At 41.6% G+C, this 25,905-nt stretch overlaps 3 protein-coding genes and 1 pseudogene across 8 annotated transcripts in view; 1 reads left to right on the top strand and 3 right to left on the bottom strand.

The window, feature by feature from the left end:
- Positions 1-18,232, bottom strand: part of LOC140196184 (P2Y purinoceptor 14-like) — a 44,673-nt pseudogene extending 26,441 nt beyond the window's left edge.
- The window catches only part of LOC140196181 (mediator of RNA polymerase II transcription subunit 12-like protein), a 720,072-nt gene that overhangs the window by 405,906 nt on the left and 288,261 nt on the right, over positions 1-25,905 (top strand). The window lies entirely within an intron of this gene.
- Positions 1-25,905, bottom strand: part of LOC140196185 (P2Y purinoceptor 14-like) — a 66,146-nt gene that overhangs the window by 18,316 nt on the left and 21,925 nt on the right. Inside the window, exon 1 of one of the 3 annotated variants that reach the window (XM_072254959.1) lies at positions 18,169-18,249. The exons of 1 other annotated variant lie outside the window; for it this stretch is intronic. The gene's annotated coding sequence lies outside the window, so the exon portion shown is untranslated. Of the gene's footprint in view, positions 1-4,633; positions 4,693-18,168; positions 18,250-25,905 lie in introns of those variants that run through there. One more of the 3 variants, XM_072254962.1, reaches the window with a different exon arrangement.
- On the bottom strand, positions 1,985-18,249 carry LOC140196186 (P2Y purinoceptor 14-like). The gene is made up of 2 exons (XM_072254963.1): positions 18,169-18,249; positions 1,985-4,845 (listed from the first exon to the last, which is right to left on the bottom strand). Exon 2 carries the CDS (start codon positions 4,841-4,843, stop codon positions 3,725-3,727), a length of 1,119 nt encoding a protein of 372 aa, XP_072111064.1. The 5' UTR covers positions 4,844-4,845; positions 18,169-18,249; the 3' UTR covers positions 1,985-3,724.

Genomic DNA, 25,905 nt, shown 5'->3' with positions numbered 1-25,905 from the left:
ATCTGCAAACTTGGGAACGAAGCCATCTATTCCATCATCTAAATCATTTATATACAGCATAAAAAGAAGTGGTCCCAACACCGACCCCTGTAGAACACCACTAGTCACTGGCAGCCAACAAGAAAAGGATCCTTTTATTTCCACTTGCTGCCTCCTACTAATCAGCCAATGCTCTAACCATGCCAGTAACTTTCCTATAATACCATGGGCTCTTAACTTGGTAAGCAGCCTCATGTGTGGCACCTTGTCAAAGGCCTTCTGTAAGTCCAAATGAACAACATCCATTTCATACCCTTCATCTATCCTACTTGAAATTTCCTCAAAGAATTCCAACAGGTTTGCTAGACAAGATTTTCCCTTAAGGAAATTATGCTAACTTTGTCCTATCTTGTCCTGTGTCACCAAGTACTCCATAACCTCATCCTTAACAATTGACTCCAAAACCTTCCCAACCACTGAGGTCAGGCTAACTGACCTGTACTTTCCTTTCTGCCGCCTTCCTCCTTTTGTAAACAGTGTAGTGACATTTGCAATTTCCCAGTCCTCTAGCACCACGCGAAAGTCCAATGATTTTTAAAAGCTCATTACTAAAGCCTCCACAATCTCTAGCACTACCTCTTTCAGAACCCTAGGGTGCAGTTCATCTGGTCTGGGTAACTTAAGTTACCCTTAGGTCTTTTTAAACGCAAACAACAGGAATTCTGCAGATGCTGGAAATTCAAGCAACACACATCAAAGTTGCTGGTGAACGCAGCAGGCCAGGCAGCATCTCTAGGAAGAGGTGCAGTGGATGTTTCAGGCCGAGACCCTTCGTCAGGACTAACTGAAGGAAGAGTGAGTCCTCTATCTTCCCACAAATTATTGCTTTGTTGTATGCCCTTTCTTTTGCTTTTACAATAGCTTTGACTTCCCTTGTCAGCCACGGTTATACTATTATACCATTTGAGTATTTCTTCTTTTTTGGAATACATAAGTCCTGCACCTTCCTCATTTTTCCTAGAAATGCAGGCCGTTGCTTCTCTGCTGACATCCCTGCCAGCAGCTCCTTCCAATTTACTTTGGCCAACTCCTCTCTCATACCACTGTAATTTCCTTTACTCCCCTGAAATACTACTACATCAGACTTTACTTTTCCCTATCAAATTTCAAGTTGAATAAAATCATATTATGATCACTGGTTCCTAAGTGTTTCTTTTTTACCCTAAGCTCCGTAATCACCTCGGGTTCATTACATAACACCCAATCCAGTATAGCTGATCCCCTAGTAGGCTCAACAACAAATTGTTGTAAAAAGTTATCTCTTAGGCATTCAACATACGCACTCTCTTGAGATCCATAAGGTGGGGGAGTTATATGGGAGGCAGGTTTCAAGGGTCAGCATAATATTGTGGGCTGAAGGGCCTGTACTGTGCTGTACTATTCTATGTATGTAAACTGAGGTCTGCCTGAGTTGACACTTTCTACCCCGAAATTCCCAAAAATGGGAACTGTCCAGCTGCTGCCCAAGCTGAACTGCATTGAGTACTCTGATAGTGTTAAGGGAACAAACTAATCTTAATAAAAATATTAAATTTAAGAAAAAGATAATAATAAATGGCTTCATTTTCTTTTCATTTTTCTATAACTGGAGTTGCAAACTGGGTTCATATATTTCTTAATATTTGGTTATCATAAAGAACTACTCTTTTTGAGAAAAACCCCTCTGTACAATTTCTAATGGTGTTCACTGAATATCAAAGACTTCATGCAATCTTCCAACCTTAATGCAGTTGTATCAAAATTTGCAAACTTCTTCTCCTTCTGCACGTGTATCTAGTATTGTTGGGCTTGTCCATCTTGAGTCTTCTCCCTCTGTTTTGCACTGAAACATCAGAGTCATGATTTCCTTCATGCTCTTCAAGCTAAATGAGCTCATATTGTGCTGAAGCGTGTGCCATGCCCTCTGCAACTCCACCTCAGAATCACTGAAGTTCACGTATCAAAGTCTCTTAATTTCTTAACTTCCCCAGTCAGACAAAAGCGTTATCTTGGATCATTTAATAAATTACTGGACTGAAAAGAGAGGATTCAATAGATCCAGGTTTGAGTACATCTACAAGGAGCAGGACTTGCTCTCTTCTTATTACTGCCATAAGGAAGTCAGTAAAGGAGCCTCAGAACTCTCAGCACTAGATTGAGGAACGGTTATTACCCCTCAACCATCAGGGTCTTACACCAGAGGGGATAACTTCACTCAACTTCACTTGCCCCATCACTTGTTCCCACCACCTGTGGCCTCATTTTCAAGGATTCTTCAACTCATTTTCTCAATATTCATTGTTTATTTATTTATTATTATGTTTTTTTTCTTCTTTGTATTTGCAGTTTGTTGTCTTTTGCACATTGGCCATTTGACCATCTTTGCTGTGTGTGTCTTTTTCATTGATTCTGCTGTGTTTCTTTGTATCTACTGTGAATGCCCACAAGACAATGAATCTCACGGTAGCATATGGAGACATATATGTACTTTAATAATAAATTTGCTTTGAACTTTTTCAACTTTGAAACTGACGTAAAAGACCAGTGATGCCATGTTTGAAGTATTGTGTTCATTTTTCTTTAGAGATAGAGCACAGTACAGACTCTTCTGGATTATAAGCCCACACTACTCAATTACACCAATGTGTCCAATTAACTCGCTAACCTGTACATCTTTGGATGGACTCTGAGCATGATGAGGAAACCCACACAGTCACAGGGAGAACGTACAAACTCCTTACAGACAGCAACAGGAATGGAAACCAGGTCACAGGCAATGTCGTGTTGTTATACTAACCACTACGCTACCGTGCCACTCTGTTTTAATGGAAAGATGGCTTTGAGGCGAGAAAGTGTGTAGAAGGTAATTACGAGGATGTTGCTGAGACGCGAGGGTATTTAGTTATCCAGAAAGGTTTTTTCAATACTGCAGGTGAAGGAGGAGTGATCCTATTGAGATGAGGGACATTATTAGGATCAATGCATACAATGCTTTTCTCAGGGTTATTGAAGCAAGGGCTGGACAGCATAGATTAAGTTGAGAGGGCCGACAGTTAATAAGAACATGAGGGCAATTTTTTCACCCAGAGCATGGTTGTTATATAGAATGAGTCAGGTACATCAATGACATTTAGTAGGTACTTAGACAGATATGTGGATTGGAAAGATTTTCATATGAGCCAAGCACTGGCAAATGGGACTAGGTGAGATGGAAATCTTGTTTGGCAAGGAGCAGTCAGCCAGAAAGTCCAGATTCCATATTGTATCACCACTTGGAAGTTCAGGTCAGGCCAAGATCTGATCAGTGAATTATGAAAAAGTTTCTAATGGACCAAATTCCTTGTTCCTTTTCATTCTGACCTTTTGGTGGTATCTGACATTGGATTAATGATGTGTAAAATTATCAAATCACTTTGCTTTCTGTTGTAAAGACCTGTTGGTGAAGTTGCTGGGGGGCACTTTCCTCTCAATGGCAAACAGGAGTACATTTTGGTGCCAACAAATGGTATTGTTTATTTAACGATAGATGGTGATCTACTGACTTGTACCTTTCTCCATCATTATTTGAAATATGGGAGGAATTAATACAGGAAAGAAATGATGAGTTATTGCCAGAGGAATTTTGGAGGAAAAATTCTCCAAATGTGCATTTGAGGAAGTGACAGAAATTTCATGATATTGGTGTTCATCCTGAGAAGTGTAGCATTCAAACTTCTGATGAGTCCTGTGGTAGGTTCATCTCCATAGGTTCCTTTGTGTCGAAGGTGAGCTGGGCAGTATTGGAATTGATCTGTTCAGCTAACACTTTACTGCAACCAGTGGTTTGAATGGAGGTGTTGCTTGACTGCGGCCTGTTCCTCCCTTCACTGATTTTGATTTTCCGACTTCTCCCCGCTCTCAACTTTCTGCACAGCTGTCTGGTGAAGGCCTTGCACAGGAGGAAGTAGATGACTGGATCGAGGCAAATGTTGAATGCACACAGGAGCAGTGTGAACTCCTTTGCATAGTACAGATTGTTACTTGTTACACAGTTTTCATTGGCCAATCGGTACTTGTCGTACGGGATCCTGATAAATTGGTACGGCACAAAGCAGATGAAGAAGACAGCCAGGATACTGAAAATGTTACGGTTTGCTTTCTTAACCACAGTGACAGAGTCCCTCTGAAATTTCTGTTTGGACCAATATAATTTCTTTAAGATGGCTAAATAACACAGAGTGAGAAGGAGAAAAACAGCCCAAAAAATAACTTGGCATCTGATAATTACAACCTCGTGCCAAGTTTTCCCAAAATCACTTTTCAACTTCATGCAGGCACCTGCAGTTTCAGGTGTGGGGGCCTTATTGGTCAAAATTATATTTGGCAGAGCAAAGCTCATTATAAAAACCCAGCAGCTCACACTGATCACCTTGGCAACTGTTACTTTCTGCATGAAGAGATTTTTTTGAGGCCGAACAATCTTCAAGTACCGGTCGAGGCTGATCAGGCCAAGGAATATTATACCGACATACATGCTGCTGTAGAACACAACAGCTGTGTAACGACACACAATGGCTTTCAACTGCCAGGTCCCAAACGATGTATCAGAGAGGATTTTAAATGGAAGTGTAACTACCATCAGCAGGTCAGCTGCCACAGTGTTCTTGAGGTAAATCACAAAGCTGGACTTATTTGGAACATAGCAGAAGATCCAGGCAGCCAATATGTTCAGCAGGAATCCTCCGATGAAGGCCATGGAGTATAAGAGAGGAATGGGCACTTCGGTCACAGTGGGGTTACGTAAATCGCGGCAGCTCAGATTTGTTGACGAGCCTGTGATGTTCATTTCTGAATCAGTGAAAGAAAAAGGGAATGAAGATGGAGGAAATGGATCAATTCCATCCAAACTTTATAATATCCTAGTGAATGGAGGAGTCATCGAGGTTTACAACAACGAAACTGGCTCTTTGCCCCACAACTCCATCATAAGCAGTGGCCCTCGTAGTATCCAGGACATCATCAATGAGTGATGACTCAGAAGGCCGGCATCCATCGTTAAGGACCCCCATCACCCAGGTCATAGAAACATAGAAACATAGAAAATAGGTGCAGGAGTAGGCCATTCGGCCCTTCGAGCCTGCACCGCCATTTATTATGATCATGGCTGATCATCCAACTCAGAACCCCGCCCCAGCCTTCCCTCCATACCCCCTGACCCCCGTAGCCACAAGGGCCATATCTAACTCCCTCTTAAATATAGCCAATGAACTGGCCTCAACTGCTTCCTGTGGCAGAGAATTCCACAGATTCACCACTCTCTGTGTGAAGAAGTTTTTCCTAATCTCGGTCCTAAAAGGCTTCCCCTCTATCCTCAAACTGTGGCCCCTCGTTTTGGACTTCCCCAACATCGGGAACAATCTTCCTGCATCTAGCCTGTCCAATCCCTTTAGGATCTTATACGTTTCAATCAGATCCTCCCTCAATCTTCTAAATTCCAACGAGTACAAGCCCAGTTCATCCAGTCTTTCTTCATATGAAAGTCCTGCCATCCCAGGAATCAATCTGGTGAACCTTCTTTGTACTCCCTCTATGGCAAGGATGTCTTTCCTCAGATTAGGGGACCAAAACTGCACAGAATACTCCAGGTGTGGTCTCATGCCTTGTTTTCATTGCTACCTTAAGGACAAAGGTACAGAAGCCTGTAGACACACACTCAATGATTCAGGAATGGCTTCTTCCCCTCTGCCATCCAATTTCTGAATGGATATTGATGCCATGAATACTAACTCACAACTTTCATTTTCCTATTTTTGCATTTCTTATTTCATTTAACTATTTTATTTATATATAGTGTAATTCACAGTTTCTTTTCTAAATTTCAACATTATCTATTGTATTGAACTGTTGCCGCAAAGTTAACAAATTTGAGGACACATGCCAGTGATATTAAATCTGATTCTGGTTCTGGTTCTGAGATTCTACACTGGCCTTTGATCAGCCATTTCCATTTGATCCACATTCATCCCATCTTATGTGGCTTGACCTGTTCAGTACTTCCAGGATTTCTTTTCTTAGTTTAGATTTGGACGTTGAAAAACAGAACAGCACAGCAGAGACAGACCCTTCCGTGCTGAAATCTGTGCCAATCACATTGCCAATTGAAAACACTCCCATCTGGCAGAGCATAGTCAGTAATCCTAAGTATATGCCTGTTCATATATCTTACTAAGTGCTTGTTAAACAATGTTGCCATATCTGCATCCTGTGTGTTCCCTGTTAGTGCATTCCAGGCATTCAGTACTCTGTATGTTAAGATAATTGTTTGTGAAACTCCTTCAAAGCTTCTATCTGTCACCTAAAGACCATAAGATACTGGAGCAGAGTGAGGCCATTTGGCCCATTGAGCCAGCTCTGCCATTTCATCATGACTGATCCATTTTCCCTCTCAGTCCCAATCTCCTTCCTTCTCCCCTGAATCCTTGATCTTTCAAGAAATGGTTCTGGAAGACTGGAAAATTGCAAATGGTATGCCACTCTTCAAGAAGAGAGAGAGAGAGGCAGAAAAAAGTAAATGATAGATAAGTTAGTCTGACCTCAATGTTTCGGAAGACTTTGGAGTTGTTTGTTAAAGATGTGGTTTTAAGGGACTTAGAGGCACGTGATAAAATAGGTCGTAGTCAGCATGGTTGATAGAGACCTAGAAGATTATAAGGCTAGCAGGAAAGAGCTTAAGTATGAAATTAGAAGAACCAGAAGGGGCCATAAGAAGGTCTTAGTGGACAGGATTAAGGAAAACCCCAAGGCATTCTTTAAGCATGTGAAGAGCAAGGGGATAAGACGTGAGAGAATAGGACCAATCAATTGATGACACTGAAAAAGTGTGTATGGAACTGGAGGAGATGGCAGAAGTACTTAATGAGTACTCTGCTTCATTATTCACTACGGAAGTGGATCTTGGAGATTATAAGAATGACTTGCAGTGGACTGAAAAGCTTGGGTATGTAGATATTAAAGAAGAGGATGTGCTGTAGCTTTTGGAAAGCATTAAGTTGGATATGTCACCGGGACCGGACGGGATGTACCCCAAGCTACTGTGGGAAGTGAGAGCGGACATTGCTGAGCCTCTGGCGATGATCTTTGCATCATCAGTGAGGACGAGAGATGTTTCGGAAGATTGGAGGGTTGCAGACGTTGTTCCCTTTTTCAAGAAAGGGAGTAAGGATAGCCCAGGAAATTATAGACCAGTGTGTCTTACTTCAGTGGTTGGTAAGTTGATGGAGAAGATCCTGAGAGGCAGGATATATGAAGATTTGGAGAGGCATAATATGATTAGGAATAGTCAGCATGGCTTTGTTAAAAGCAGGTCATGCCTTACAAGCCTGATTGAATTTTCTGAAGATGTGACTAAACACATTGATAAAGGAAGAGCAGTGGATGCAGTGTATATGGATTTCAGCAAGGCATTTGATAAGATACCCCATGCAAGGCTTATTGAGAAAGTAAGGAGGCATGGGATCCAAGGGGACATTGCCCTGTGGACCCAGAACTGCTTTGCCCACAGAAGGCGAAGGGTGGTTGTAGATGGGTCATATTCTGCATGGAGGCCGGTGACCAGTGGTGTGCCTCAGGGATCTGTTCTGGGACCTCTACTCTTCATGATTTTTATAAATGACCTGGATGAGGAAGTGGATGGATGGGTTAGTAAATTTGCTGATGACACAAAGGTTGGAGGTGTTTAGGATAGTGTGGAGGGGTGTCAGAGATTGCAGCGGGACATTGATAGGATGCAGAAGTGGGCTGAGAAATGGCAGATGGAGTTCAACCCAGATAAATATGAGGTGGTTCATTTTGGTAGGTCAATTATGATGGCAGAAAATAGCATTAATGGGAAGACTCTTGGCAGTTTGGAGGATCAAAGGGATCTTGGGGTTCGAGTCCATAGGACACTCAAATCTGCTACGCAGGTTGACTCTGTGGTTAAGAAGGCATATGGTGTATTGGCCTCCATCAATCATGGGATTGAGTTTAAGAGCCAAGATGTAATGTTGCAGCTATATAGGACCCTGGTCAGACCCCACTTGGAGTACTGTGCTCTGTTCTGGTCACCTCACTGCAGGAAGGATGTGGAAACCACAGAAAGGGTGCAGAGGAGATTTACAAGAATGTTGCCTGGAATGGGGAGCATGCCTTATGAGAATAGGTTGAGTGAACTCGGCCTTTTCTCCTTGGAGCGACGGAGGATGAGAGGTGTACAAGAGGATGAGAGGCATTGATCATGTGGATAGTCAGAGGCCTTTTCCCAGGGCTGAAATGGTAAGCATGAGAGGACATAGTTTTAAGGTGCTTGGATGTAGGTACAGAGGAGATGTTGGGGTAAGTTCTTTATGCAGAGAGCTGTGAGTGTGTGGAATGGGCTGCCGGCAGCGGTGGTGGAGACGGAAATAATAGGGTCTTTTAAGACACCCCTGGATGGATACATGGAGTTTAAAAAAATAGAGGGCTATGGGTAAGCCTAGGTAGTTCTAAGGTGGGGACATGTTCAGCACAGCTTTGTGGGCCAAAGGGCCTTTATTGTGCTGTCGTTTTTTAATGTTTCTATGTTTTCCCCAAGGCATAGGTGTGGTGTGTCTCCGTTGGTAAGAGGTGGAATTAAATCTTTAGAAAGAGGTGGCATCGGGTCAGAGAATGTTGAATATTTGTGGGTGGAGTAAAGAAACTGTAAGGGTAAAAAAAAGTATTATGGGAATCATATATAGGCCTCCAAATAATAGCCAAGATGTTGAGTTGAGTTGCAAAGGGAGCTGGAAAAGGCACGTAATAAGGGTAATGTCAGAATTGTAATGGGATACTTCAATATGCAAGGGCATTGGGAAAATCAGGTTGGTGGCAGATTGCAAGGGAGGGAATTTGCTGAATGCTTACAAGATGGCTATTTAGAGCAGCTTGTGTTGAGCCTATCAGGGGAAGGGGTATCTTAGATTGGGTGTTGTGTAATAACCCAGATCTTATTAGGGAGCTTAATGCAAAGGAACCTTTAGGAAACAGTGATCATAAGATGATTGAGTTCATTCTGCAATTTGAGAGGGAGAAGCCTAAGTCACATGTATTTGTATTGCAATGGAATAAAGGGAGTTACAGAGACATGAGAGAGTAGCTTTCCGAGGTGGATTGGTGGAGTCAACTGGCGGGGATTGCAACAGAGCAGAGGTAGCTGAAGTCTCTGGGAATAGTCACAAGGCGCAGGATAGATATGTCCCACAGAGGAAGTAGTTCTCGAATGGCAGGGCTAAGCAACTGTGGCTGACAAAGGATGCTAAGGACTGAATAAAAGCCAATTAAAGGGCATATAATGTAGCAAAAGTGAGTGGGAAGTTGGATGATTGGGAAGCTTTTAAAATCCAACAAAACACAACTAAAAAGCTATAAGAAGGGAAAAGATGAACTATAAGAACAAAGTAGCCAATAATACAAGTTGGGATACTGAAAGTTTTTTCAATTATACAAAGAGCAAAATGAAGTTGAGAGTTGATATTGGACCACTGGAAAATGATGCTGGTGAGGTAGTAATAGGGGAGAAAGAAATGGCGAATGACCTTAATATGTACTTTGCGTCTGTCTTCAGAAGACACTCGCAGTGTGCCAGAGGTCGGTGAGTGCCAGGAGTGAGTGCCATTGCTATTACAAAGGAAAAAGTGCTGGGCAAACTCAAAAGCCTTTAAGATGAGTAACTTACCTGGATCAGATGGACTACATCCCAGAGTCCTGAAAGAGATTGCTGAGAGATAACAGATGCATTGGTCATGATCTTTCAAGTATCACTTGATTCTGGCATGGTCCCGGAGGACTGGAAAATTGCAAATGTCACTCCACTTTTTAAGAAGGGAGGAAGGCAATAGAAAGGAAACTATAAGCCAGTTAGCCTAACCTCAGTGGCTGGAAAAGTGTTGGAGACTATAATTAAGGATGAGGTTTTCAGGTACTTGGAGATTAGTGATAAAGGAAGTCAAAGTCAGCATGGTTTGTGTAAAGGGACATCTTGCCTGACAAATCTGTTAGAGTTCTCTGAGGAAGTAACAAGCAGGATAGACAAAAGAAAGGCAGTGGATGTGATTTACTTGGATTTTCAAAGACATTTGATGAGGTGCCACACATGAGGCTGCTTAAAATGATAAAATCCTGTGGCTTTGCAGGAAGTATACTGGCATGGATCGAGGATCTGCCTGTTTTCTGTGTTCCCCCCTTCTAGGAGTTTTGGATTTCCTCCCAAAGATCCTATATATTAGGGGTTCCCAACCTTTTTATGCCATGGACCACTACCAGTAAACAAGGGATCTGGGAGCTCCAGGTTGCAACCCCTGCTCTATATATCTGGTTTCCCAAGGGAGCTGCCACTTACAAAGTACTTTACTCTTACATTGGACCTCTCAAATTCCCACACCTCACAGCTGGCCAGATTAAATGCCATGCCGTTTCTCTGCTCAGATTTCCAACTGGTCTCTACCCTTCCTCACTCACCACAACTCTGCCAATATATGTGACTTCTACAAATGAAGTGATCAGTCCACGTATGTTTTTGTCCAGCTATCTATTTCGCAAGCAACAGAGATCACCATAGCAATCCCTGTGGAGCACCGCTGGTCACAGACAAACGCCCCCCAACTCTGAATCCTATCTACCTTCGTACCTGCTCAGACTAGGTTTCACTCTTTCCCAGTTCCAACTACTTGATGCTGATTAACTTTCCACAGCTGCTGCCTGCCAAACCGAATGTTTCTAGCGTTTTCATTAGGAACATTGCATGCTGGGATGTAAATAAGTGGAATGATTCACCTTTGTTGCCAATGATGGCTTTGCATAAATGATGCAACAGCCTCTCAATATTGACTATAAGACATAGGAGCAGAATTAGGCCGTCTGGCCCATCGAATCTGTTCCATCATTCAATCATGACTGATCCTTTTTTCAAATTTCCTCCTCAACCCCATTTCCCGGCCTTCTCCCTGTAACCTTTCATGCCATGTCCAGTTAAGAGCCTATCAATCTCTGCCTTAAATACACCCAGCGACCTGCACTCCACAGCTGCGTGCGGCAACAAATTCCACAAATTCATCACCCTTTGGTTAAAGAAATTTTACCACATCTCTGTTTTGAAAGGATGCCCTTCTATCCTGCGGCTGTGCCCTCTTGTCCTAGACTCTCCCATCATGGGAATCATCCTTTCCACATCTATAAGCCTTTCAGCATTCGAAAGGTTTCAATGAGATCCCCCCCCCCCATCCTTCTGAATTGCAGCAAGTACAGACCACAGCCATCAAATGTTCCGCATATGAGGGGCCCAAAGCTGTTCACAATACTCAAGGTGATGCCTCACCAGTGCCTTATAAAGCCTCAGCATCACATCCTTGCTCTTGTATTCCAGACTGATTGAATTGAATGCTAACAACCACCAACTCAACCTGGAAGTTAACCTTCAGGATGTTCTGCACAAGGACTCCCAAGTTCCTCTCTACCTCAGATTCCTGGATTTTATTCCCTTTCAGAAAATAGTCCACGCATTTATTTCTACTCCCAAAGTGCATGCCCATGCTTTTTCCAACATTGTATTTCATTTGCCATTTTCTTGCCCATTCTCCTAATCGAAGTCCTTCTGCATCCTGCCACTTTCCTCAGCATTACCTACTCCTCCACCAGTCTTCGTATCATCTGCAAACATGGCCACAAAGCCATCTATTCCATCATCTAAATCATTGTTATACAGCATAAAAAGAAGTGGTCCCAACACTGACCCCTACAGAACACCACTAGTCACTGGCAGCCAACCAGAAAAGGATCCTTGTATTTTCACTTGCTGCCTCCTACTAATCAGCCAATGCTCAAACCATGCCAGTAACTTCCCTATAATACCATGGGCTCTTAACTTGGTAAGCAGCCTCATGTGTGGCACCTTGTCAAAGGCCTTCTGTAAGTCCAAACGAACAACATCCACTGCATCCCCTTTATCTATCCTACTTGAAATGTCCTCAAAGAATTCCAACAGGTTCGCTAGGCAAGATTTTCCCGTAAAGAAACCATGCTAACTTTGTCCTATCTTGTCCTGTGTCACCAAGTACTCCATAACCTCATCCTTAGCAATTGACTTCCCAACCACTGAGTTGGGCTAACTGGCCTGTACTTTTCTTTCTGCTGCCTTCCTCCTTTCTTAAAGAGTGGAGTGACATTTGCAATTTCCCAGTCCTCTGGCACCATGCCAAAGTCCAATGATTTTTAAAAGCTCATTACTAATGCCTCCACAATCTCTCCCACTACCTCTTTCAGAACACTAGGGTGCAGTTCATCTGGTCTGGGTAACTTAAGTACCCGTAGGTCTTTCAGCTTTTTGAGCACCTTCTCTCTTGTAGTGGTAACTGCACTCACTTCTCTTCTGTCACAGCCTTCAACATCAGGCATACTGCTAATATCTTCCACGGTGAAGACTGATTTAGTTCATCAGCCATCTCCTTGTCCCCTGTTTTTTTTTCTCCTGCCTCATTTTCTAGCAATCCTATATCCACTCTCATTTCTCTTTTATTTTTAGCATACTGTTAAAAAACTTTTACTATCCAGTTTTATATTACTTGCTACCTTGCTTTCATATTTCATCTTTTCCCTTCTAATGATTTTTTTAGTTACTCTCTATAGTTTTTTAAAAACTTCCCAGTCCTCTATCTTCCCACTAATTATTGCTTTGTTATATGCCCTTTCTTTTGCTTTTACAATAGCTTTGACTTCCCTAGGCAGCCACGGTAGTACTATTTTACGATTTGAGTATTTCTTCTTTTTTGGAATACATATGTCCTGCATCTTCCTTATTTTTCTCAGAAATGCACTCCGTTGCTGCTCTGCTGACATCCCTGCCAGCAGCTCCTTCCAATTTACTTTGGTCAACTCCTCTCTCATACCGCTGTAATTTCCTTTACTCCACTGAAATACTACTACATCAGACTTTACTTTTCCCTGTCAAATTTCAAGTTGAACACAGTCATGTTCTGAAGTGTTTTTTTACCCTAAGCTCCGTAATCGCCTGGGGTTCATTACATAACACCCAATTCAGTATAGCTGATCCCCTAGTAGGCTCAACAACAAACTGTTGTAAAAACTCTCTCTTAGGCATTCAACATACGTATTCTCTTGAGATCCATTACGTTTCTTTTTCAATCTTTTTATTAGTTTCAGAATAATAAACATAGCATAATATTGATACAGCATTATTGGGAATACATTGTTGTTGTTAACATAGTTAAATATAAGCTCAGTTGACACATGAGTGTTACATCTTCCAGTCATACAGAATACAGATGAACGATATAAAACAAAAAAAATCTAAGAAAAAATCATGAAAAAGGGGAAAAAAATATACCCTCCAAAAACAACTAACCTAAATAGTGTTAATCAACTAAACTAAGAAAAAAAAGACATGGGCTGTTTTGTAACATCATAAAAAAAAAAGGAACCATTAGTGTCGATGACTCAGTTCCTCTCAACATACATTACAAAGAGATAGAATAACTTTGGAAAAGGTCAAATTACATCATATGTAAATGTTGAGTATATGGCCTCCAAGTCTTTTCGAATTTAATAGAGGGATCATAAGCAACACTTCTAATTTCTTTCAAGTTGAAACACAACATAGTTTGAGAGAACCAATAAAATGTGATGGGAGGATTAATCTCTTTCCAGTTCAGCAAAATGGATCTTCTAGCCATTAATGTAAGAAATGCTATCATCTGACAAGCTGAAGAGGTTAAGTGACTTGATTCTGTCATTGGTAACCCAAAAATTGCAGTAAAAGGGTGAGGTTGTAAATCAATACTGAAAACTGTTGAAATAGTATCAAAAATATCTTTCCAATATGACCAAAACATATGAGTTAAAGAAGCTATCTCGGACTGACATCTATGGCATATAGGATTTATATGAGAATAATAATGAGATAGTTTATCCTTAGACATATGAGCCCTATGCACTACTTTAAACTGTTTCAACGCATGTTTAGCACATATAGAGGATGAATTAAAACAATAATCTTAAGTTCCCTTTCCCAATCAGTCTTAACTTTATTAGATGTGTCTGGACATTATTTCATAATTGTATTATAAATAATTGCTATTACACCTTTCTGAAAAGGATTTAAATCTAAATTTTTTTCCAAAATACCCATTGAATATAAGTTTGGAAAGGTAGGAGAAACAGTATTTTAAAATTGTCTAACCTCTAGATATCTAAAAAAATGAGATCTAGGCAAATTATATTTATTAGATAATTGTTCAAAGGACATGAAACAATTATCCAAAAATAGATCACAAAATCATACTATACCGTTAATTTTCCAAGCCAGATATGCTTGATCTATAGTAGAGGGTTGAAAAAAGAAATTGGATACAATAGGACTTGCTAAAATAAATTGATTCAACCCAAAAAATTTTCAAAATTGAAACCATATACATAAAGTATGTTTAACTATTGGGTTATCGATTTGTTTACACAATTTAGAAAGAGTAAAGGGAAGCAAAGTCCCTAAAATAGAACCCAATGAAAACCCTTGTAAAGAATTACATTCAAGATTTACCCAATGTGGACTTAGTTACGTCCAAGTCCCATAACCAAAATTTTAAATATCGAATGTTAATTGCCCAATAGTAAAATCTAAAATTTGGCAAAGCTAAACCCCCCTCCTTTTTTGATTTCTGTAAATATCTTTTACCTAACCTAGGATTTTTGTTCTGCCATATATATGAGGAAATTTTGGAATCAACATTATAAAAAAAGGATTTTGGGATGAAAATTGGCACCACTTGAAATACATATAAAAAATTAGGCAAAATAATCATCTTGACAGCATTGATCTGACCGATCAATGACAGAGACATTGGTGACCATTTAGTAAACAAAAGTTTAATCTGATCAATTAAAGGTAAAAATTAGCCTTGAATAAATCTTTAGGCTTTTTTGTAATTTTAACCCCTAAATATGTAAAAGAGTCAGTAACCAATTTAAATGGTAAACATCCATAAATAGGAACCTGCATATTTAGGAGAAATAGTTCACTCTTATTAAGGTTCGATTTATAACCAGAAAAATTACTAAACTGAGCCAGCAAAGATAAAATAACGGGAATAGATTTCCCAGGATTAGAGATATGTAATAACAAATCATCTGCATATGATGATAACTTATGTATTTCATTTCCATGGGCAATACCAAAAATGTTAGGTGAGTCTCGGATAGCAATTGCTAAAGGTTGAAGGGCAATATCAAATAATAATGGACTAAGAGCGCATCCCTGCCTAGTACCCCGAGATAAATGAAAAAAGGGAGATCTTTGATTGTTAGTACAAACCGAAGCTACAGGGGTGTGATATATCAATTTAATCCAAGATATAAATATCAGACTAAAATTAAATTTCTCCAACACACTAATAAATATGGCTATTCAACTCTGTCAAAAGCTTTCTCAGCATCTAATGAAATAATACATTCTGGAATGAAGGGGTATAAACAATATTCATTAACCTCCTAATATTATAAGCTGAATAATGATTTTTAATAAATCCTGTTTGGTCCACAGAGATAATTTGAGGTAGTACCTTTTCTAACCTAGTTTCTAATATTTTAGAAAAAATTTTTGAATCTACATTCAAAAGAGATATCGGTCTGTATGATGCACAATCAGTAGGATCTTTATTCTTTTTAAGAATTAAAGAAATAGAAGCTCCATAAAACGATTGTGGTAATTTTCCTAATCTGATTTAAATATTCTAGACAATCAAGGAGAGAGAATAGAGGAAAAAAACTTTAAAAATTCCACTGTAAAACTATCTGGACCAGGTGCTCGGCCGGAATTCATTGAGGAAATAACAGCTGTTATTTCTTCATCCGTAATAGGAGTTTCTAATGTTAACCATTCTTCGGGTGATAATTTCGGAAAGTTCAATTTCCTTAAAAAGTCATGCATGATGTTGGGATCATGAGGAAAATCAGAATGGTATAAAGAGGTACAAAGTCCTTGAAAAGTTTTGCTTACCTCGTCATGATCAACTTGAGATCCATTACCAACCTGATTTTCCCAATCGACCTGCGTGTTAAAATCTCCCATGACTGCCATAACATTGCCCTTTTGACTCGCCTTTTCTATTTCCTGTTGTAACCTGTGGTCCACGTCCCAGTCACTTCTGGGAGGCTTTTGGTATGTAATTGCCATCAACATCCTTTTACCCTTGCAGTTTCTTAACTCAACCCACAAGGATTCAATGTCTTCTGATCCTATGTCACAACTTTCTACTAATTTGATGCCATTCTTTACCAGTAGAGCCACATCACCCCCCTCTGCCTACCTTCCTATCCCTCCGATATAACGTGTAACCCTGGACGTTCAGCTCCCAACTACAACCATCCTTCAGCCACTATTCAGTGATGGCCAGAACACCATACCTAGCAATCTGTGATAGTGCAACAAGATCATCCACCTTACTTGTATTACTACGCACATTTAGATACAACACCTTGAGTACTGTATTTGCTGTCCTTTCTGTTTCTGTATCCCTAATGATTTGATACTCAGCCTGTTGGCTGCAACCAGGTCCATCACCTGCTTGCCCTTCCTGACAATCTGACTGCACACTATCTTTGCTTGTTTACCAGCCGTCCTATCTTGAGTCCCTTCACTCCGGTTCCCACCCCCTGCCAAGTTAGTTTAAACCCTCCCCATCAGCTCTAGCAAACCTGCCCATGAAAATATTGGTCTCCCTCGGGTTCAGGTGCAACCTGTCACTTTTGAACAGGTCATACCTCCCCCAGAAAAGATCCTAATTATCCAAAAACCTTGACCGATGGAACCTAATCAAAATTCATCTCCACAATGTTCCACCAGTCCACATAGTTCCCAGAAATGGACCATCTTTTTCTCCCCTCTACTTGCAGGATGGTGTCTACTGGTTTCCTGACCCTCAGCAGTAGTGATGTTGTTCACTTCTCCCTTTTTCTCCCCATCCTAGCTCCGAACTCACTGCAACTCTGTTACAAACCTTTACACTGAAACAGTCTTTAAGATCCAAGTGATGATTTTTTCTCATAGCTTCTCTATTCTGGAAATTTCCTTTCTTTGTTTTCTTTGTTTTATTCTTCTCACATTTGATTCAACAACAGTTACAGAGAATGTGTAGGCAAGCAATTCTGCATGGACTAAACACTGAATCTGTTGTCCTCATGTCTACAACAGCTTGAGCCATAGAGTAGTACAGCATAGAAATAGGCCTTTTGGTCCATCTAGTCTGTGCTGAACCACTTAAATTGCCTACTCCATCAACCTGCACTGGAACAATAGCTGTATACCCCTACCCATCCATGTACCTATCCAAACTTTCCCTAAACATTGAACTCAAGCTCACATGCACCACTTGTGCTCGCAGCTCGTTCCACACTCTCACAACCCTCTGAGTAAAGAAGTTTCCCGTCATGTTTTCTTTAAACTTTTCACCTTTCACCTTTAACCCATGACCTCTGGTTGTAGTCCCACTCAACCTCAGTGGAAAAAGCCTACTTGCACTTACCCTATCTAAACCTGTCTTAATTTTGTATACCTCTATCAAATCCCTTCTCAATCTTCTATGTTCCAAGGAATAAAGTCCTAACCTATTCAATCTTTCCTTATAACTCACGTCCTCCAGACCCAGAAAAGTCCTTGTAAATTTTCCCTGTATTCTTTCAACCTTACTTACATCTTCCCTGTAGGTAGATGATCAAAACTGCACACAATACTCCAAATTCAGCCTCACCAACATCTTATACAACTTCGTGAATCGGGAAGCCCAATATCCTAAACAATGAATGCCTTTATGCATTTTAAATTTGTTCCACCAAATCTGCTGAATTCTGTATTTTTTGTTCCTGTTTTATATCTACCAAGTTATAAGGGCTTCTTCGGCTTCTGTTTTTCAAGCCTACTAATGCATGCTTCCAGATGACTAATTGCAAATTTGTATCTGTCAGTGGCATCTCCGTAAAGGGCCTGATGGTCGGACCCTATACTTTGTGTCACACATGAGACAGCAAGTCGTAAAGATTTTAACTTTCCCTCTTATAATATCCCATTTATTTAAATTTTTAACATAAAAACAGTTGAAAATCATCACTTACTTTAGTCCTTAGATCGAGATATCCTTTCCAAAGTTTTCTTTCCAACAGTGTAAATTCCAGCCTGTGCAATTCAGCCTGAAACTAATGGATACATGTAAACTATCAGGTGCCTGTTCTCCTTCAGAGAAGTTATTGAGCAGATACTATGTAGCAATTTAGTTAACCTGAAGCTGTTGTGAAGATTTTAAGGAAGTTAGTTATTTCCTGACTTTAGTGCATAACGCAATAAAATTCTGCCATCCAGTGTACACTGGGGTTGAGTGTGTGTGCTCACCAGTAATTCAAAAACAGAAAGTAAAGCCAGAAGATGCCAAAAATCAGAAACAAAACAGATGATGTTAGGAAGACGCAGCAGCATCTGTAGAGAGTTAAGCTGAGCTACTGTTTCAGGTCAACGTTGTGGTGATTTGGCATACACTACCCAAGAAGAAATGTGAGGCAGGCTTAAAAGGAGTCAAACAGTGGTGGGGTGGAGATATATCTCTACCAAAGGAGAAGTAAGGTGCTCTTTCCCTCTGGTAGCCTGCAGGTCACCCTTAGGCAAGAGGTAATACTTGCTCAGTTCCCCAACACCTCCGGTGAGAGTTACACGAAGCAATGTGGTGGATGGCCGTATGAGCAGCTTGTGCATCTCACAAGTCCTGGTTATGAGACCACTGACGCCACTGAAGAGTATTGATAATGGCTAGGGTCACATGTCTTGTAAAGACAGTGCTCAGAAGAAGGCAACGGCAAACCACTTCTGTAGAAAAAATTGCCAAGAGCAATCATGGTCATGGTGGCCTATGTCATATCTTACAGTACATAATGGTGATGAAACAGTGTCCCAGGTAATAGCGCTGATACCTTGTAGTTCCAGTGACCTAGATGTCTATACTAAGTCCACATGGAGTGCCGCTGAAGAGTAGCTGTTGGCATGACACTAATCCAGCTCGGGGCTTCCCGGAGTTCGAACTTCAATTCTGGTGCTGTCTGTAAGGACTTTGTTTTTTGTGGAAATTACCAGGATAGTTGATGAAGGCAAAGCAGTGGATGTTGTCTACGTGTACTACAGTTCTTTGAGGGAATGGGACCCGCTTTCGGGGTTCCATAACTGGCCGTTGTTTGGTACACAAAAGGCTCGGCCTAAGAGTCCGGCTTGGATTCAGAAGCCTAGGATCTCGGGGCCCTGGAGACAGGCAGATCGAGGGTCAGTGTCACGACTGGTGACCCCTGTGTCATCAGAGGAGTCGAAATATCTACGGCTGTGTGCCTGAAGACCCGGGATCTTTGCAATCTTCAAGCACAGAGCTCGAAAGAAGTGACGTAACGGACCTTTAACATCGTAAACCAGTGAGTTGTTTGTTATGTCTCTCTCTTTGCTGGGAAAATGGAGACACCTCTTTCTCCCTTATTAGAGAGGGAGAGAACCTGCAGTATGTCGAATACCAGGTGAAGTGCAGTGGGTAACTGCAAGTCTGTGTCTTTGCTATTGCTTTGCTCACGCTTGTGTGCTCGGTGGCAGGTGCCAATGCTTTTTTTTGCCAGTGGTTTGAGGGGGAATTGTTGCTTGCTGCCACTTACGCGCGGGAGGGAGAAGAGCAGTGGGGGACTTTGGGGTTCTAACATTTAACAGTCATTCATTCTTTGGGGCACTCCTCTGTTTTTGTGGATGGTTGTGAAGAAAAAACATTTCAGGATGTATATACATTTCTCTGACATTAAATTGTACCTTTGAACTTATGTTCTTCCAGTGATCCACTTGGGTTTCCTCCTACAGTCCAAGACGTACTGGTTAGTAGGTTATTGTAAATTGTCCTGTAGGGCCAGCTGGTGGCGCAATGACATCAGTGCTGGACTCTGGAATGAAGGTTCCAGGGTTTGAATCCAGTCGGGGCCGGTCTGAGTACGCTTTCCATCTGTGCCGGGTTGAGTGTTGAGATTGCAACTTGACCTCGTAAAATAAAGGTGTAAATACTGTGAAATGTCTGCGTGAGGAGTGGCGCGCCACACAGTCTCTCTCTCGCTCTGCACCTTGTGAAGGCATGAAAAAGACACTGTCCCGCCAACATTGTACACGCACGGACGCAGACACATACACACCGCCAAAAAAAAGTAAATTGTCATGTGATTAGTCTGGTATTAGATAGGTGGGTTACTGGTGGTGATGGACAGGCCTGTTTCGTGCTGTGTCTCTAAATAAATAAAAATAAATATTAATTCTCCCTGATTTCACCTGGGTGTCCTCCCAGGTCTGTACTCATAATTTCCCAACACCTGTACCCAGTACTTTCATTTATGAAGGCCAATGTGCCAAAATCTTCCTTTACCACCTATCTATCCACCTGTGACACCACATTCATAAAATTATGGATCTATATTCCCAGATCCCTCTGTTTTACCACACTCCTCAGTGCCCTACCATTCACTGTGTAAGTCCTACTTTGGCTTGTCTCCCCCAAAATGCAAAACCTCACACTTGTCTGCATTAAATTCCACTTGCCATTTGTCAGCCCATTTTTCCAGCTGCTCCAGATCCCAGTGCAAGGTTTGACAGTCTAACCTGCTGTCCACTACACCCCCAGTCTTGGTGTCACACGCAAATTTGCTGATCCAGTTAACTACATTATCAACATAGCGGACCAAGCACCAGTCCCTTCAGTACACCACAAGTCACAGGCCTAGAAATAGAGAAGCAACCATCTGTTATCACTCTTTAGCATCTCCCACAAAGTCAGTGTCTAATTCAATTTACTGTCTCATCCTGAATGCTAAGTGACTCAGCCTTCTTGATCAACCTCCCATGTGGGACCTTGACAAAGGCCTTACTAAAGTCCATGTAGACAACATCCACTGCCTTACCTTCATCAACTATCCTGGTAATTTCCACGAAAGATTGGTTAGAGCTGCGACATTACCTCACAACTCTTGAACTCAGTTCCACAGTAATGAAAGCCAACACCATCTGCTTCCTTAACCACACTGTCAAGTTGCACGACAACTTTATTTTTAAGGTGATTGGACGGAAGTATGGGGGAAGTACATTTTCTGCACAGAGTGGTAACTGCATAGAACACCCTGCCAGAGGTGGGAGTAGAGGCAAATAAATTAGGCAAATTTCAGAGAGTCTTAGATAGGTACATAGATGATAGAACTCTGGAAGGCTGTGTGGAAGAGAAGGTCCCATATCTTGGAGTTGGTTAAAGGTTTGGCACAACATCATGAGTTAAAGGCCAGTACAGTGTGGTTATGTTCTGTGTTCTCTAGAACTACTGTACTTTTTGTAGATAAAACACACTGCAGCTTTTGTGTGTAGGATATGTAGGGACTGAATGTTTATGGTTGTTTGAAGATGGTAGCAGGTGCTTCAACCTCTCTCTCACTTTCTGGGTCTTGTTCTTATTGAGGCTGAGGATCCTCTGGAATCCCCCGGCAGCCATTAACAGGCACACAGTTGCAAATCTGTGGAATTTTGCAGACAATTCAGTGTGGCCAGCACAGGATTGTTTGCAGCAGTACTTGTCCAATGCATTGCAGTTTAGTGCAGCAACTTAGATAATGATGTCTTGCAGGTTCATTTATGAGGGCTGTGCCCACTCTCTGGCTGCGCTCTTGACACATTCAGGCCCCATTCAGTTCAAACAACACTTCACCTGCGCATCTGTCAGGTTCATCTACTGGATCTGGTGCTTCCCAATACGGCCTTCTCTACATTGGTGAGACCTGACACCGGTTGGAGGGACCACTTCGTTGGGCACGTTCACTTCATCTGCTACAACAGGTGGGATTTCCTGGTGGTCACCCAATTCCTTTCAACTTCCCATTCCCATTCTGACATGAAACGTTGCCGTCAGAAAGCAGCATCCAACATCACTACCCAGTTCAGGCTCTTTTCTTGCTGCTGCCGTCAAATAGAAAGTACAGTACCTCAGGACTTGCACCACCAGGTTCAAGAACAGCCACTACCCCTCAGCCATCAGTCTCTTGAACAAAAGGGAATAACTAGACTCATTCTACTTCTGGTGTTCCCACAACCGATGGTCTTGGTCTGACTGACATCAATTGCGCGATTGTTTCTGCGACACCACTCAACCAGCTGATCTGTCTCACTCCTGCGTGCCACCTCATTGCCATCTGAAATTCTGCCAGCAATAGTTGTGCTGTTGGCAAATTTATAGATGGTGTTTGAGCTGCACAATCATGTGTGTATGGAGAGTAACGCAGTGGGCTAAGCAATCATCCGATTGATTGTCTGTGAGCAGCTGTCATTTACAATCCTTACTGACCTTCCGGATGGTATGTTGTGCCGACTCTGTCAGGTCTGTTTAATGTTTATAGGACTATGAATTCATTAAATTAACTTTAAAGTGCATCATTTAGACTCCACTGGTTTCCGGGTTTGAAAGGTCAGATATTGGGCATGAGACTATATTATTTTCAGCTGCCAGCAAAGTAGCCTCTGTAATGGCTCCGTGTTGGTTCTCTCCCTCCAGTCAAGTAGCTGAAGCCTTAAGAGCTTCGTCAGCTCAATCCGAGGTGGGGACCAGGTTCCCACCTCCATCCCCCCCCCCCCCCCCCAGCCAGATTACATTCTGGGCCCTTGCTGCCTTTAAGTTTCAACAGAGAGGAGCACTGATTACCAAGCTGAGGGTCGATGGGAGGTGATAATCAAATGAGGCTTTCCTTGTCCATGTTGGATGTATGATCATAAGACATCAGGACAGAATTAGGCCAGTCGACCCATTGAGTCTGTGCAACCATTTGATCATGGCTTATTTATTTTCCCTCTTTGTCCCATTGTCCTGCCTTCTTCCTGTAATCTTTGGCACCCTTCACACTAATCAACATCCTTTAAATATTTCCAATAACTTGCACAACATTCTCTTCAGTTTACAGAGAATGGTGTGAAAAACATAAAAAAGAACCCCATATGCGGCGGTTCTGTAAGCAGAAACACTTTGTTAATGAGAGAGGTCAGAGGAGAATGGCCAGACTGGTTCAAGCTGACAGGAAGACAACAGTAACTCAAATATCTATTTACAACACTGTGGAAGAGCTTTTCTGAATGCATAGCACGTTGAACCTTGAAGTGGTTGGGTTACAGCAACAGATGACCACACTGGGTTCCACTCCTGTACCTATTAAAGTGGCCACTCTGTTAACAAGATCAGTAAACAAAGTGAACTCTCAGCATTTGTTCAGACACATGCTCTGATCTCAAACATTTATACTATCCTGTCCTCTCCATAGGTGTTCTTTGATCTGCAATAGTTTCTGCTTATTATGGACTGTGGTTTTCAACGCCTATGCTTGCTTTTCATTTGACACATTATCAGTTGGACCTGTTAATGGAATGTTACATTATTGTTGTGCTATTTCCAGAAATGCACTTTAGCTAGAAATCAGTCACTCGTTCATTATGTGCTGTGTCGTATGACGGGGCGATCATGGTCTACCCATGACCACGATTGTTCTTGGCAAATTTTTCAACAGAAATAATGTTCTATTGCCTTCTTCTGGGCAGTGTCTTTACAAGACTGATGACCCCAGCCACTATCAATACTCATCCAAGCTTGTCTGCCTGCCGTCAGTGGTTGCATAACCAGGACTTGTGATAAGCAGCAGTTGCTCAGACGACCATCCACCACCTGCCCATGGCTCCACATGACCCAGACTGGGGGCTAAGCAGGTGTTACACCTTGCCCAAGGTGACCTACAGGCTAGTTGGAAGGAAGAAGCACCTTACACTTCCTGTCGTAGAGACATATCTCCACCCCACCACCCATGTACACCAATATCAGAGTTAAAATAAAACATCACTTTGCACTGGTATTGGAGAGAGATTTGACATTAAACTTTTAGAAAAGTACAAATGTATCCCTCTGGAAAGCGTTATGAGACTATTAGAAACTTAACACTATCTTAAATGTTTCTTCCCCGGCAATTAATCTGATCAACCATTCTAGTTAGCTACCCCACCCACCTCTGTCTAATACTCCTGTCTCTGTACTACACTATGGACATTAAACCATTTTTTATAACATTGACATTGTAAATATATGTTGGTATTTATATTTTCATATTTTGTTCTATAGCTGTCCTTTAACCTCTAAATATTTATATATATTTCTTTATTCTTTATATTTGATGATTTGTTGCAAGCCATGTCCCTGACCAACACACCACAGTAAGTTGCTAATACATGTAAATGTACAGTACTGTGCAGAAGTCTTAGCCACCCTAGCTGGTTACATGTGCTTTTTGCACAGTACCTTATATGGCGATTGAAGTTGATGCTTAAAACATCAACATCATTTAAGTAATTGCCTTGTTTCACTCCTTCTCCAACGGACATTTTTTTAGCCATCAGCTTCAGTGGCACAGTTGTGGTCAACCCAGGGCATGAGAGCATGCCTGGGTCTGGTCAGTTATAAGCTAGAAATTTGCCCTTAATGAAGAATTGATGCTCAGTGCAATTGGTGAGTGACCACAAGCAGCCATTTCGAAATGTGTAATAGGTCAAGTGTGGCTCAGTTGCTGCTGCGTCGGTACTGGCCTGTTCATTCAATTTCCACCTTACCGAGGCCTAGCTGGTGTTCCTTGCTTCAACCTTAAAAGTTTGGGGACACCATCTATACTCGTCATAATTTTGTATATATCTATAAGATCTTCTCTCCTTCTCTATATGCTCCAGGACATATAGTTCTAACCTATTCCTATATTGTAATGAATGGCATCAAAAACCTGTAAGTCTGATAAAAGGAATTTGGGAATACAGATCCATAATTCTTTCAATGTGGTATCATAGGTAGATGGGGTGGCAAAGGAAGTTTTCGGCACATTGGCCTTCATAGGTCGAAGTACTGAGTAAAGGAGTTGGGGTGATATGTTGAAATTGTATAGGACATCGTTGAGGCCTAGTTTGGAGTATTGTGTGCACTTTTGGTCACCTACCTACAGAAACGACTTTTTCCCTGGAGCATTGAAGAATGAGGTGAGATTTGATCGAGGTAAACAAAATTAGAAGGGATATAGATAGGGTAAATGCAAGCAGGCTTTTTCCTCTAATGTTGAGTGAGACTAGAACTGCAGGTCATGGGATAAGGATAAAAGGCTTCGTCGTCGTCGTGGCTATCCCTCGAGGTCGAGGATGTTGGTCTTCGTTCTGTTGATCTACTTATGGGCTCTCAAGTGGCTTATGAGTCCAATCTTAGCTTCTTCCGCATTCAGGACAGGTAGTTCCAGATGGCAGATTGGGCTTTGGTTGTTGCTGCCTCTCTTTCCATTTTCTTCTCTTTTCTTCTAATTCTGCACATCTGTTGGCTTCGAAAGTTGCTGTTCCTTCTCGGATGATGGCTTGCCAGAGCTTCCTGTCCTTGGCATTGGTTTCCCAATTGTTGATGTCGATGTTACATTTTTTCATATTGGCTTTTAAGACCTCTTTGAATCTCTTCTGTTGTCCGCCTCTTTTACGTTTGCCTTTTTTAAGCTGGGAGTAGAAGATTTGTTTTGGCAGACGTTCGTCTTTCATCCGAACAACATGACCGCTGCATCTTAGTTGGTTCTTGATGATGTAGGCTTTAATGCTTGTTGTTTTTGTTTCATTTAGCACACTGACGTTGGTTCTTCTATCTTCCTAGCTGATATTTAAGATGTTTCGAAGACAGCGTTGATGGAACTTTTCAAGTGCCTTCAGATGTCGTTGGTATGTTGTCCAGGTTTCTGTTGCATACAGGAGCATTGGGATCACCACTGTTT

The sequence above is a fragment of the Mobula birostris genome, chromosome 4, assembly GCF_030028105.1.
Source record: "Mobula birostris isolate sMobBir1 chromosome 4, sMobBir1.hap1, whole genome shotgun sequence".
NCBI classification, from domain to species: domain Eukaryota; kingdom Metazoa; phylum Chordata; class Chondrichthyes; order Myliobatiformes; family Myliobatidae; genus Mobula; species Mobula birostris.
Note: the sequence above shows the minus strand (reverse complement) of the source record. Positions and strands in the feature narration are given on the sequence as shown.